At 42.2% G+C, this 14,221-nt stretch overlaps 1 protein-coding gene across 1 annotated transcript in view; it reads right to left on the reverse strand.

Annotated features, from left to right (window-relative positions):
• Positions 1-843: 843 nt before the first annotated feature.
• Positions 844-14,221, reverse strand: part of LOC141127297 (pleckstrin homology domain-containing family A member 3-like) — a 44,162-nt gene continuing 30,784 nt past the window's right edge. The window contains exons 4-7 of the mRNA XM_073613602.1: positions 7,716-7,883; positions 6,436-6,470; positions 3,889-4,047; positions 844-1,084 (exon numbers count right to left, since the gene is read on the reverse strand). Coding sequence (XP_073469703.1) covers positions 3,924-4,047; positions 6,436-6,470; positions 7,716-7,883 — 327 coding nt within the window. The 3' untranslated portion in view covers positions 844-1,084; positions 3,889-3,923. The remainder of the gene's footprint in view (positions 1,085-3,888; positions 4,048-6,435; positions 6,471-7,715; positions 7,884-14,221) is intronic.

Consider the following 14,221-nt stretch of genomic DNA (forward strand, 5'->3'; position numbering starts at 1 on the left):
CAGCTCCTAAACTTGAGTTAAGGAGTTTTTGGTGTTTTTTTGCCAAAGCATCCTAAACTCAACTCCACTCCATATAATCCTGTGGAGTTGATTTACTAAAGAAAAATAGACACTGCACTTTGCAAAGTGCAGTTGCACTCTGCAAGTGCAATTGCTCCAGAGCTTAGTAAATGAGGTAAAGCTTCACTTTACAAAGAATACCCAATCACATGCAAGGAAAAAAAAAAAAAAAAAAAAAACAGCATTTTTGTATGCACATGATTGGATGATGGAAGTCAGCAGACCGTCTGCTCATTTACGAAGCTCTGGAGCAACTGCACAGTCTATTTGCCTTATTAAATGAACCCCTATGTGTCAATGTACACATAGGCATTTAGCAGCGTTTAGGAGCTGCATTTTTCGCTTTCCCACGGCCGGCAGTCAAAGTAGGCTGTGTGTACATGAAGCCTTAGGCTGGTGGTGGTGGTGGGGCATTGGTTAACAGCTTAAGGTGGGTACATGGATCAAAATGTAGCCGCTTCAGCAGGGACCAGCTGAATTTCAATTTGTGTGTAGTCAATCAGTTGCAGGTGCTGATCAGTGTATTCTGACAGTGAAGTGCCCGCTGTCAGAATACAATGTCGCTATTGGGAAGATTCCTCCAGCCACCTCATTTGTGTGAATGGAGGAATCCATTTGTTTTCTAAAAAAAAAAAAAACAAACTAAAGCACATATACCTGGCTTAGATGACAGATTAAAGCGTATGCAAGAAAATAAATATATAATCTTAAATGAAATAGGCATATACCTCAATGAAATAATCCAAATAATGTATAACAGAAGCGTTTGTCAAAACTCATCAATTTCTAAAAATATAAAAGGATTCTTTTATTTTGTATTGACAGTTTATCTTATAAAATGTTGTGTATCACTGCACAATTTCTGGACACATAAATAACAAAGAAAAGTTGTTGACTCAGAAATAGAAAATTTCCCTCCATGCTTCATTTTAATGTATAAAATATTGTTCAATAGGATACAAAAATTTTCTCTGACTAAAATAGAATTGCTTCAGGGAATTCGGAATTCACAACAGGTAGCTTTCTGTAAAACAAAAAATAAAAATGACAATCACTTTTCATGTAGCTAGATTTTAATTGTAAGAGAAATTACACATGTCCCAAGTTCTTCCACATGTACTGGATTTTTTGGGGCGCATTCGTGCCATATGTGCTGGGCTGCACTAGGTCTTGCCCAACGTAGTCTGAATGCATAGACATGGCAATTTACCTTCAACCCTATAGGGTTTGTTTATTTACTAAAACTGGGGAGTGCAAAATCTGGTGCAGCTCTGCATAGAAACCAATCAACGTCCAGGTTTTCAATCAAAACTTAACTAAACAAGCTGAAGTTAGAAGCTGATTGGCTACCATGCACAGCTGCACCAGATTTTGCGCTCTCCAGTTTTAGTAAATCAACCCCTAGGAGTTCAGTTCAGTTCATACCACTAGTGGTGTGTGCTGGAAAAAGTAGGACATGCTGCATTTTTAGGAAGTACAGCACGTTGCGATGCACTACACCATATCACAGAAAACTGCCATGCATGAACATTAATGAAATACCACTGTGTGACATTTCAATAACATTAAAAATAAAAGAACTTTGCAAATGCATCATTACTGCTCCCTTCTTAGTGCACACCAACGGCTGTGTTATAACTAGAGATGCACTGAAACGTCGGCTGAAAATGGTGTTATTGCCATTTTGCTGATAAGAGAAAAGAGTGCCGATAATGGCAAAAACGCAAGCAATTTTGCCAAGATACTACTGTGATTTTGCTGCAATTTTACCACGATTTTACTATGCTTATAGTGTGTTTTTCATAGGTCATGTGACTCAAAAGCTGCATCAAAAACATAACATGGGTGCATTATTGATGTGTTTTCAATGCATTTCAACGGGGAGGTGCATTTTTTTTTTTTTTTACTGACCAAAGATGCAGCAGGCAGGATTTTTAATACCACAACGGAAGCGCAATGGACCAGACATACATTTAAAGAGATGCATTTTTCTTGAACTTTTCTTGCATTAAAGGTGCTAATAATGGGCGACAATAAATTCATATATATATATATATATATATATACACACATATACATATAAATCTTTTTTTTTTTCTAAAAACTGTCATTTTCGGTTTTCTGCCAAGTGCATCCTGCATTTTTGGTTTCAGTACCAACATTTCCATTCTGTGCACCTCTTATTATAACATTCGCTGGTGTGAATGAGCCCTAAAACAAAATTAGTGCTAACTGCATAGGTGCATGTCATGGTCAACATTGATGTGGTTACTTTATGCACATTTCAATACTAATAAACTCTTTTCGATTAAAAGAAAAACTAAAAAGCCACACATTACCTTTAAAACTAAACTATACAGGCAAACAGCTGTCAAAGGATTGTTTTATTTCTGTCCACCTAGTTCTGACATTTACACAGCTCTCTCATGTCATAAAGCACGGCTTGACAGGGCTGGAGGCCTGATTTTTCTGCTGCACTTAAAGCGGAGTTCCACCCAAAAATGGAACTTCCGCTTTAAGGGAGGTGATCCCCTGACATGCCACATTTGGCATGTAATTTTTTTTGGGGGGGGAGCAGATACCCTCTTTTTAGAGGGTCCCAGGCTCCCACTTCCTCCCAGCGCACCGCGGCACCGGAAGGGAGATCACCTCTCCCCCCTCCCTCTCGGAAATCATCTGGGACACGTCACAGGTCCCAGATGATTGCCCGGCCAGTCACCGCGCGCGGCTCACGCATGTGCAGTGTTTGTCCGGCTGTGAAGCCACAGCTGAGCGCCCACAGTTACAATGCCAGCAAGGAGGGGGAGACGAGCAGGGCTTCGTTCCCCCGCATCGCTGGACCCTGGGACAGGTAAGTGTCCGATTATTAAAAGTCAGCAGCTGCAGTATTTGTAGCTGCTGACTTTTAATTTTTTTTTTTTTTTAAGCAGAACTCCACTTTAAGTAACACTTTCAGATCTGGTCTCTGCCCCATTCTGGGCAGTAAAGTAGAAACAGCACAATATTGTGCTCATCTCCGTCACTCTACCCTCTCCTCCAATCAGAAAGTCCCTCGTTAGCACAAAAGTGTTACAGCACAACTGACTTGCTCACTTCTCCACCTTCTAGTCTCAGCTCTGCTGTACAGTGGATTGCAAGATGTTGATACCAAGTCATATTTAGGTACACTGCTTGCATTAAGAAAAGTACATTTAAATTGTCATTAAACCCACAGCCACCATTTCACAGTTTGGATGAGATAATATAGCATTATTATCAACTGTATTTAAAACAAATAACCACTTGCTGACCACGCGCTGTAGTTTTACTGCAACAGTGCGGGGCAGCTGCGCTGAATCATTTATATATATATGTGATTGTTTATCTCCAGGAAGGGGGCGCGTGCTTGCGCGGCTGTCGACCCGGCTGTGCTGTCACTGGCTCAAGAGAATGTCAATCAGCGGGTACCAGCCATTGATTCATGGCCAGGGATTCGCGATCGGTAGAGCGGATGACTAGAGAAAGATCTGTGTGTGTGGATGTGCTGTTTTTTGATCTCCCTGCAAAGCAGGGAAAAAACCTGTCACATCCCTTAGTAAAAGCACCACACGGTAAACACTTTACACATTACTGGGCACACAATAACCCTTTAATTGCCCCAGATGTTAACCCCTTCCTACCCATTAGTAGGGTGACAATGCATATTATTAGCATTGATCACTGTATTAGTGTCACTGGTGATGTCAGTTAGTTCCCACTCAGTGTCAGATTGTCTGCCGCATTATCACAGTCCCGCTATAAGTTGCTGATTGTCGCGATTGGATGTAAGTTTAAAGACATATGACTTACCTATTTGGCAGCGTGGCTGGTTATGTATATGCTGTTCAATCAACAATGCCATTACCAGATGTCATATAATGCTGTTCCCGAGAGTGTACACGCATTGCCATTTCCTCCAGATTCTTTACCACTGTCACCCCATTACTCCGCCTTGGTGATGCAGCAGTCCTATGAAGAAGTGAAGTTATTGTGAAATCATTTCTCTTGTTCCCATAACAAAGTGTATGCCAACTCTTTTTCTTATATATTGAATTGGGTAAGCCTATGTCAGGAAGTTGCTGTCTGTGTCCCCACTAGGTAAATTCATCTTCTCTTTGGGTCCTGGTGACCACTGTCTCCGATACAGAAAGTTATAAGGAATTCAAGCATTTTTGGTACAGAAACAAGAGGTGAGGGAAATCTTCCAATAAGGATACCTGTTCTTTTGGCAGCTAAGTCCTCGTTCACACCATGGAGCAGAGACATCAGTTTTTCTGCACGCGTTCTGCAAGGGCTCAAATAAAACAATTGTTCTCTATGGGGCTGATTTACTAAAGGCAAAGGCTCTAGAGCAGGGGTCTCCAAACTTTCTAAACAAAGGGCCAGTTTACTATCCTTCAGACTTTAGGGGGGGCCGGACTGTGGGCATTGGAAGTAGAAAATGCCCTGGTATCAGTGGGAATAAACAATGATCCATCTTTGGTGTCAGTTAGAGGAATTGTACCCCATCATTGGTGTCATTTGGTGGGAGGAACTGTGCCCCATCCTTGGGGTCATTGGGAGGAACTGTGCCCCATCCTTGGTGTCATTGGGAGGAACTGTGGCCCCATCCTTGGTGTCATTGGGAGGAACTGTGCCCCATCCTTGGTGTCATTGGGAGGAACTGTGCCCCATCCTTGGTGTCATTGGGAGGAACTGTACCCCATCCTTGGTGTCATTGGGAGGAAGTGTGCCCCATCCTTGGTGTCATTGGGAGGAAGTGTGCCCCATCCTTGGTGTCATTGGGAGGAACTGTGCCCCATCCTTGGTGTCATTGGGAGGAACTGTACCCCATCCTTGGTGTCATTGGGAGGAACTGTACCCCATCCTTGGTGTCATTGGGAGGAACTGTGCCCCATCCTTGGTGTTATTGGGAAGAACTGTGCCCATCCTTGGTGTCATTGGGAGGAATTGTGCCCCTGCGCTGGTGTTAATGGAGGATGGAATATTGCCCCAAGGGCCAGATAAAAGCAGGCAAAGGGCCACATTTGGCCCCCCAGCCACAGTTTGGAGACCACTGCTCTAGAGCTTAGTAAATGAGCAGAAGCTTTACTAACTTCCATCATCCAATCATGTGCAAGTAAAAATGCTGTTTGTTTTTTTTTTTTTTTGTTTGCCTTGCACGCGATTGGGTATTCTTAGCAAAGTGAAGCTTTACCACATTTACTAAGCTCTGCAGCAACTGCACTTCAGTAAATCGATCCCTATGTGCTCTGTTCACACCAAAATACTGGTATCTGCATGTATGAAGTTTTCTGCGTGGGAAAAAAACGAATGTGACATCAGCGTTGTGGTGTGAACAAGGCACATAGAGAACAATTTTTCTCTTTGTATCCTTGAAGGGGACGTACATAATAAATAGGCGCATTTCTGCACATGGTGTAAACAAGCTTATGCAAGTCAAATCTGTGCATTTTTTAAGCACGTATGGTGTGAATGAGGCCTTAGAGGGGATATCCCCTTACATTTGAGAGCTCTCCTTTTACTTCCTACTGGGTTTCTGGGACAAAAAGTGAAGGAAAAACTCCCAGGGACAGCAAAAAAAACAAAAAAAAAAAAACACACTCACTTAAATTGTTTTTATTTAAAGGATTAAAGTGATTGTAAACCTCAAGTTCAAGAACTATCAAAGACATCACAGCCCTTTGAAAATTCCTGATCTGTGGGCGTGTCTCCATGCCAGAGCTCGGGAGGCAGAGTTGTGACATCACAGGACTCCCCTCCCATCTTTGCACTCCCCCCAGCAATCACACTAGCGAAGCTTAGCAGCACGCACGGAGATCGAATACTGTTTCCATGGCAGTCCCCACTGTGCGCGCACGTCACACACAAAGCACCACCTGGGGTCATCTAGTCCAATAATGTTCAAGCGTGGAGCAGCCAATCCTGAGTGAGCTGGAAGAGGTGGGGGAAGCGATCTGTGATGAAATGCTGGACACACGCACCCTTCTGTCATGCTCATACATGAGAGAACTAGGTAGTCTGTCAGTCACAGGAGCGGGGGTGTGGCAATACAAAGTTTTTGGATGTGTCGGGTTTTAACACTGCAGAAAAGTGCAGAGGATTTCAGATTGCTGGATGCTCCTTTCTTGCCAAGACTGGGGACAGATGGCTTCTGATTCTTTAGTGCATGATAGAGGTAAACTGTTTTTTTAATTTTAATAATTCAGGTTTACAACCACAAAGCGCTCTAGCATAATTAGGACTAGCAATAATTCCACGTTTCAGAGGTGGCAGTCAAGGTATATCTGTTGTGATTACGCTATAACTGTTGGATGGCGGGGAGTGTCTAACCTTAATGAGACCAATCCTACTCACCTCTGGGGTGCTGGCTGACTGACGGAACGTTTTATCTGAAAGAAGTAAAAAGCAGATTAACACAAGCTAAAAAAAAAAAAAAAAGACATCGAGTACATAAGACAAAGTAAAGGAAGGCAGCAGGAATCTTTACAACAACTTGCATACAAACTGGCCCAGGTAAATCAAACAAGTTGAATGATGCTAAATTTTATCTTGACATATTTTCTGCAGCAGGAAGCCCCACTACTTCATTCTCTACATTTGAATCTAATGTAGGCCCCCCAGACACTACCTGATGGTCTTAGGTTCAGGCACTATGGGGGAGATTTACTAAAACTGGTGCAGCTGTGCATAGTAACGAGCACTGTTAGGCAAGAAAACCATGTTTTGTGCTCCTCTCTAATGGAGGTTTTACTTTGTTATTACTGTTTGGCCTACCCTGACTTCAGGGCCAATTCCCTATTTCTTCAATTAAGTGCCACTTACCCACCATTAGGGCCCTTTTACATGTGCTGTCTGATCAGGTTCGCCTGTCAGTTTTTCAGGCGGACCTGAGGGGACCTTGCAGTCTCCCCCTATGGAGCGGCTGATGTCAGCGAACACATGTCTGCTGACATCCCCCGCTATCTGATCCTGCCCGCAAAATCCAGACAGATGGTGGTCCTATTTTCCATCCGTCTGGCAGACTGGATCTGTCCATCCATCGAGTCCGTTTCCATCTGATTTCCTCATAGAGTAGAGCAGGACTGTGCCCGTGTCCGCTCTGCACAGTGGAGCGGACAGGACCTGTTACCCACCTGATCAGCGGGGATCAGTGGAGCGATCCCCCCGCTAAGCAAGTGCAATCCGTTGCATGGAGGCGCTTGTGTGAAAGGGGCCTTAACCTATTCAAAGGAAAAATAATGGAGCTCTTTATGGATGACAGGTGAGTTTGCTTGCAGAAGCTGCTCAGAACCAAAGTTGGTGAAGTCACACCTTCAATAAAGCCAAAAAAACTCCAGCAAAAACTTTTGACGGGTTCACTTAACAGATTACCACCATGGTAGCCAATCAGCTTCTAACTTCAGCTTGTATAGTTGCTTTGATAAGCTTTGATAAAAAAAAAAACCTGGAAGCTGATTGGTTTCTATGTAAAGCTGCACCAAATTTTGCTCTCTTCGGTTTTAGTGTTTAGTTTTTAGCTTGAGTTTAGTTTTAGTAAATTAACCCCTGTGTGATCTCAATCAATTAGAACAAAAACAGTCATGGTCACTTTACTTTTGACAGTTGTTTCTTGTTGACAAGTCCAGGCAATATACCTTACGGCTTTGTGGAAGTTTGCTGCCAACAACATCTTCTGGCAGGACAGGCAAAGGGGGGCCCTGTACCAGCGGATGGAGGTTGTTGACATACTTCATACATTCGTCTAGTGTTGAACAGATGTGAGAGCAGGTCCCATGTAACACAGAGCATGCAGCACCAAGTTTCTAGAAGGAAAAAAAAAAAGAAAAAAGAAATTTATGTAATGGAAATGGCTATCAATGGAAATTATAAGATTATGCTCTGATATGAAGGAAATACCTGTCTCAGAAGTGTGTGATGGAAGTACCAGTTCTTGACTAATGAGGCACATTCTAGGTAGTAAAGTTATAGGGGTTGTAAAGGTTCGTGTTTTTTCACCTTAACGCATCCTATGCATTAAGGTGAAAAAACACCTGTCAGTGACCGGCCCCCCAGCCCCCCCGTTTTACTTACCTGACCCCTTGAACTTGACCCACTGGGATGTGCTGTCTCTCTGCCCGGGAGTCCTTTATGAACGCCGAATGCTGGACTCGGGAGCGTGCCCGCAAGGTAACCCCCTCGGGGAAGCGCTTCTTCGAGGGGGTTATTAGAGGCGGGGAGGAGTCGCGAGAGCTGCCGGGGGACCCCAGAAGACCAGGTTCGGGGGCCACTCTGTGCAAAACGAGCTGCACAGTGGAGGTAGTTACAATATGTTTGTTATTTTTTTTTAAAAACATTTTTAACTTTACAATCACTTTAAATCAACTTGTGTTCCTTTTATTCTTACTAAAATAACTGCCTAAGGGGGCCCATGTGTACATTCAAAGCATATATTGCCAGTACAATATAGATCTTCAAAAAAGCATCCAAAAGTGTATTTAAAGGGATCACATTACAGCAGTAAATTGCAATCTACTGCTGTGATGTGATCGCTGTGATCAATTTTTGGAGGCCTTTTTGAAGATCCATGCATGGTGCGCTGGCGATATACTGTATGCTTTGACTTTTGGAGGACATCAGTTCCTAGCCTGTAGTTGCTACAGCACCCAGTTGCTTCAAGCCGTTTCAAAGAATGTGTGCGAAGGAAAGATTATAATTTGTTTACATGTTCGTTCAGGTAGTTTGCAAAGCACCATGTGAACCCCAAAACCCATGGCACTCTAAACAAATCTTGTTTCTAATTCCTGAAGTGGAACTTAGGTCTGCTCCCTCCCGACCACCATTTATAAAAAAGAGTTATTACATCTTGTCAATGAGGGTTTTTCTTTAGGGATTCTGAACAAAAAAGAAAAAAGCTTTTTGGTCCCCCTTGCTCCTCGTATCCCTACAATTTATTATCTTCCCAAGGTCCATAAGGACCCAGTCAATCCCCCTGGCCGACCCATAGTCAGCGGGATTGACTCGGTCACAGCTCGAATTGGTAAATACGTGGACCACTATTTACAACCACTGGTTAGATCTACCACTTCCTATTTAAAGGATACGAGGGACACCATCAAACTTTTAGAATCCACGCCTTTCAAAAAAGGGATGCTCCTTGCCACAGCCGATGTGGCGGCACTTTATACGTGCATACCCCATCGGCTTGGTTTTGAAGCGGTCGAGAGTTTTTTGTCTAGGGATTCCCAACTTCCCCTCCTACAGCGTAACTTTATTATGCAACTGTTGCGTTTTGCCACTCGGCACAATTACTTCTGGTTTCAGAACCAGTTCTTCCTACAGAAGAGAGGCGTGGCTATGGGCGCTAAATTCGCGCCCAGCCTCGCCAATCTTTTTATGGCACAATGGGAGGAGGATGTCGTCTATGTTGACCGGAGGCCAGAGTTAGTCCTCTGGGCCAGGTACATAGACGACATCCTCCTCCTATGGGATGGAGATCGCCAGTCCCTGGATGACTATATGACCATCTTAAACTCCAATGATAGGGGTATCTCCCTAAGCTATGAGGCCAGCTCCTCTCATGTTCATTTCCTTGATTTAGAGATTATGGCCATAGAGGACCACTTGGAATTCAAAACCTATTTCAAACCCACCGACCGGAATGGGTACATTCCGGTCGAGAGTTGCCATCAAGAACAATGGCTTAAAGCAATCCCACGTGGCCAATTCCTTAGGCTACGCCGCAACTGTAGCAAAACATCCGATTTTTTAGTCCAATCACAGTTGCTCAAGAAAAGATTTCTTGAAAAGGGTTATGGACTAGACCATTTGGATGAGGAGATTAATGCCGTCTTGGCTGTGGATAGAACGGCCACATTGACGGAGCGTCCCAAAAATACCTCAGACTCTAGTTTTAAGTGGGCTTTCACCACCACGCATTCTATACAGTCTAAACAGGTCAAAAACATCCTTAAGAAACATTGGAAGGTGCTTTTGAATGATAGACTATTGGGTCCCGTTCTTCCCAAACGAGCACCAGTGATTTTTAGAGGTGCACGATCCATTCAGGGGCAGATTGCCCCTAATGTTATCGATCCACCCAAAAAGATATCCTTCTTCCAAGACTGCAAGGGTTTTTACCCTTGCCGTAAGTGCAACGTATGCCACCACAATAGTGCAGGCAGACAAAAGCTACTAACCTTTACATCCACAGTAACGTCTCGTGTATATCACATGAAGGAGTTTGCCACATGTGCATCTCAATATATTGTTTATTTGATAACATGTCCTTGTCATAAACAATATGTCGGACGTACCATCAGGACCTTCTCCATTCGTGTCAATGAGCATATCACCGGCATTAAAGGGGGAAAGAGCAAACATACGGTACCAAGACACTATTTGCAACATCATAATAGAGACCCTTCAGGCACCCTCTTCCAGGTCATAGACAGATTTGTCCCACACTGGAGGGGTGAATCGCGATTACGTGGCGTATCACGCCTCGAAACCTACTGGATCTACGAGTTGAGGTCCTTCTTTCCGTTTGGGATGAACGTCGAGTGGGACCTCAACTCGTTTATCAATACATCCTAGTAGTCATGAATTTTTCATGTACGATTTTTCCATTTCTGCTTGTTCATTTTTTATGTCCCTTTTAGGTATGGGTGTTCCATTTGCCCCCCCCCCCCCCCTCCCCTTTTTTTTTTTTTTTTTTTTTGCTGATTCATTATTGCGCTATTAGTGTCTTTTTTCATTCATTTCTTTTCCTTACAATACCAATTTGTTCCATGTTTTTATTTTCTAATTTTCCAATCTTATATTGGGAAATTACATTTATTATTTATTCAATTTAATATATTGATTATTTGTAATAGATTACCTAACAGCCATGTTAATATTTTTATAATTTTCTTCTTTCATTGCTATGTATATTTTGTATGTACTGGTATAGATCTATTTGGGACATCTTGTGTCCGATTTAGGTAATGCTGCTTAGTATTGTTCAGTAATGTTTATTTTCTGTTTTGGTTTATCACCACTTGCTAGCACTATTTCACTTTAGTGCTGCCATCTAGTGTTTGCCATTATTATTGTTGATTTTCACATTGATGTTTTTAGCCATGTGACAGCACCAGATCCAATCATGTGATCGGGACTTGAGCTGAGGAGATTCGGTTTCCGTGACTACCCTCTCCCATCCTGTGCACCTTTTGGTGGTTGTTGATTGGGTCAGGGAGCCGGGACACCGCCCCTTCACACCACATCACATGACCAGGAAGTGATTCATTACCAGGAAGTGATGTCCACTATTGTTTGACCAGGAAGTGATGCATTACCAGGAAGTGATGTCTACTATTGTTTGCCATGCGGTGGGGAGGTCTCCAGGCATCAGTCTCATTATTAGACTGCGCTATTGGGTCCTACACTCACCGGCTGTTTTATTCATGATTCTGATTGGTCTAGCGATCAACAGGATCCAGTTCCTGATTACTTGACCTTTGTAGCTCCACTGTGATTGGCTATAGGGGTTATCTTATTGGATTAGATATTTATATATAGGAGCAGCGTGAAGGGAGAAGCTCATGCCCCTGTTGAAGACCCCCTTGGTCGAAACGCGTCGGGCGATCTCCCCTTCCTTACGCTGCTTAGATTTTATTTTAATTGTGATCACTTTTATCCATTTTTTGTATGGTATTTTTAGAAATAAAAATCCCTGGTTTACCTGCACTATGCAGAAGCTTTTTATTTTTTATTTGCATATTATCCCGATGCAAGAAACTGCCTTCCAGTAGCCCTACTTCCATCATGGGGTCTGGATCAAATCTGTCCCCGGCTTCTCCTTGGAACACATCCTTGAGGTCTATTGGCTGATATCCAGTTGGCGGCCCTTCCTGATGTTTCTTCACCCCACCAGAGAAGTCAAGAAGGGAGACAGAGGTTCCACCGTTCCGGATATCGTTTTCCAGCCTAGGTTTGGCTCCATGCACCATTGACTCCATGTCATATGACAGTGGAGTCCACGTCATCTGGTAAGAGTACCCATCTTATCTTACTTCCTGATGTTTTCATTCTGATGCCCCATATCGAGATGTTGGTTTACAGCTACGGAAGTTCTGTACCCCATTGTTGACTCAGTCACAGATCCACACCGTGCACCATTGACTTTATTTTCTAGTTTCACATCATTTTTTGGTCCATACCAGTTCCTCTTAATAATTTGAGTTTGGAATCATCCATTTACCATATGTGGACACTTTATACTGTGTTTGTTCATTTCATTTCACTTATGGTTTTTGCACATATGCTTTACTGTTCAGTACAGCATCTCTTACTTAATTGTTTCACTACACCCTAACTTCCTATTACTTCTTAGCGCTGCATTTTTTTCCCATTTACCAGTTATTGTTTGTCACAATGTATGCAGCTGCTGGCTCACATATATTTTATTTTTGCTATTAGAGCGCAGTGTTTTCTTATTCTCTTGTCCCTCCTTCATCTCACTATTGGTCATTGAGGCTTCCCATTACAGTAATGCACCAATAGTAAGTGGCAGGAGAAGGTGTGAAAACTTGGAGCTTTGCATAATAGAGCACCTTGTTCTGGGGTGCCCAATAGATTTAAAGTATAGACCTGCCCTGGACCTGGAATGGCAGCTTCAACCAGACATTTTGCTTCAAGTCAGATTCCTCTAAAAAAAACCTTAAGAACAAAAATATGAGTGCTCATTTAAAAAAAAAAAAAGGCAACCTTTAGGGCCATCATCCTGATTCTGGCATCAACATTTAATCTGCTTAGTAAATCATTCACTTTACTGGCTGCCGGTTGGTTTTGATCACTAACTTAGGCTGCTTTTACACTGATCATTGGAAAAAATGCAACACAGGTATGTTTTTGTGCGTTTTTGCTGCGTTTTCAATGCATTTCAATGGGGAGGTTCATTTTTGGTACATTTTTTTTATAACTGACCAAATATGCACCAAAAATGCGGCAAGCAGGATTTTTCCTTGTCAAAAGAAGTTTATTGAGTATACAATGTTATAAAGATACATAAAGTAAGTTTACAAGGATCTATAAAGTAAGCTCATTGTTTTACAGTAGGGTTTATATAGGTAAATATCATGAAATTTCAAATATTAAACATTGGGTTCACGTAAACCTAAATTAAAGATATATATCATTTCCTTAGTTACTTTTGTAGGTATTTAAATGATTTATACCTACTATACATATTGTTTACAAGTAGAGTGTATATAGGTCAAATAAATTCTGATAATGAGCTTTAATCGTAAGGTGGAGAAAAGGAAAGAGAAAGAAGAAAAAGGGTTGAAAGGTAGAGGTATGGTCCACAAGGTTGTCCCGCTCGTCAGTTTATTATTCTTTTTAGTTCTCTTTGAAGCCTTAGAATGGGTGTCTCTGTAAGTCATTTAATCTGTTACCATGGCAACAGGACAGAGTCATTGAAGTTTGACAGGAACTGTTGTTTTATCCAAGGATGCCAAAGTTTTTCAAATTTTGGAATTTGATTTTGATCGATGGCTACCATCTTAGCATGGGACATTTTATTATTCATTCTGTGAATTGTTTCTGCTAGTACCAATGTAGGAGATTTCCATGCCTTGGCCACTGTTTTTTTTGCAGCCGTTATTAGTTGGATCATAAGTTTGAATTGAGAGAGTGTTAACCATTCCGGTTTTAGATTAAGTAAAGTTAAATATGGATCTGGTTGTATTATTTTTTTAAATATTTTAGATGCAATCACGAAGACTTCCTTCCAGAAGGTTTGGATTACTGGGCACGTCCACCATATGTGTAAATATGTGCCTATTTCTGGGCATCCTCGAAAACAAAGAGCTGAGGTATTAGGTGAATATTTTGCCACTCTAGCGGGTACAAGGTACCAGCAAGTTAGGACTTTATAATTTGTCTCCAGTGCTAAGATGTTGGGTGAAGAAGACTTAGATGTGAGCCATATGTTAGACCAGTCCGTGTCTTCTAAAGTTCGTCCCAGGTCCTCCTCCCACCTCTGAACGTAAGAGGGTCTATTAAGATTTGCTACTCCATATAATTGATTATAAAGTGATGAAATTGTACCTTTAGCAAATGGATCTTTTGTACAGATTGATTCAAAAATGGATAATTGGGATAATGGTGTATCCCCCTT

The sequence above is a fragment of the Aquarana catesbeiana genome, linkage group LG02 (genome assembly GCF_042186555.1).
Source record: "Aquarana catesbeiana isolate 2022-GZ linkage group LG02, ASM4218655v1, whole genome shotgun sequence".
NCBI classification, from domain to species: domain Eukaryota; kingdom Metazoa; phylum Chordata; class Amphibia; order Anura; family Ranidae; genus Aquarana; species Aquarana catesbeiana.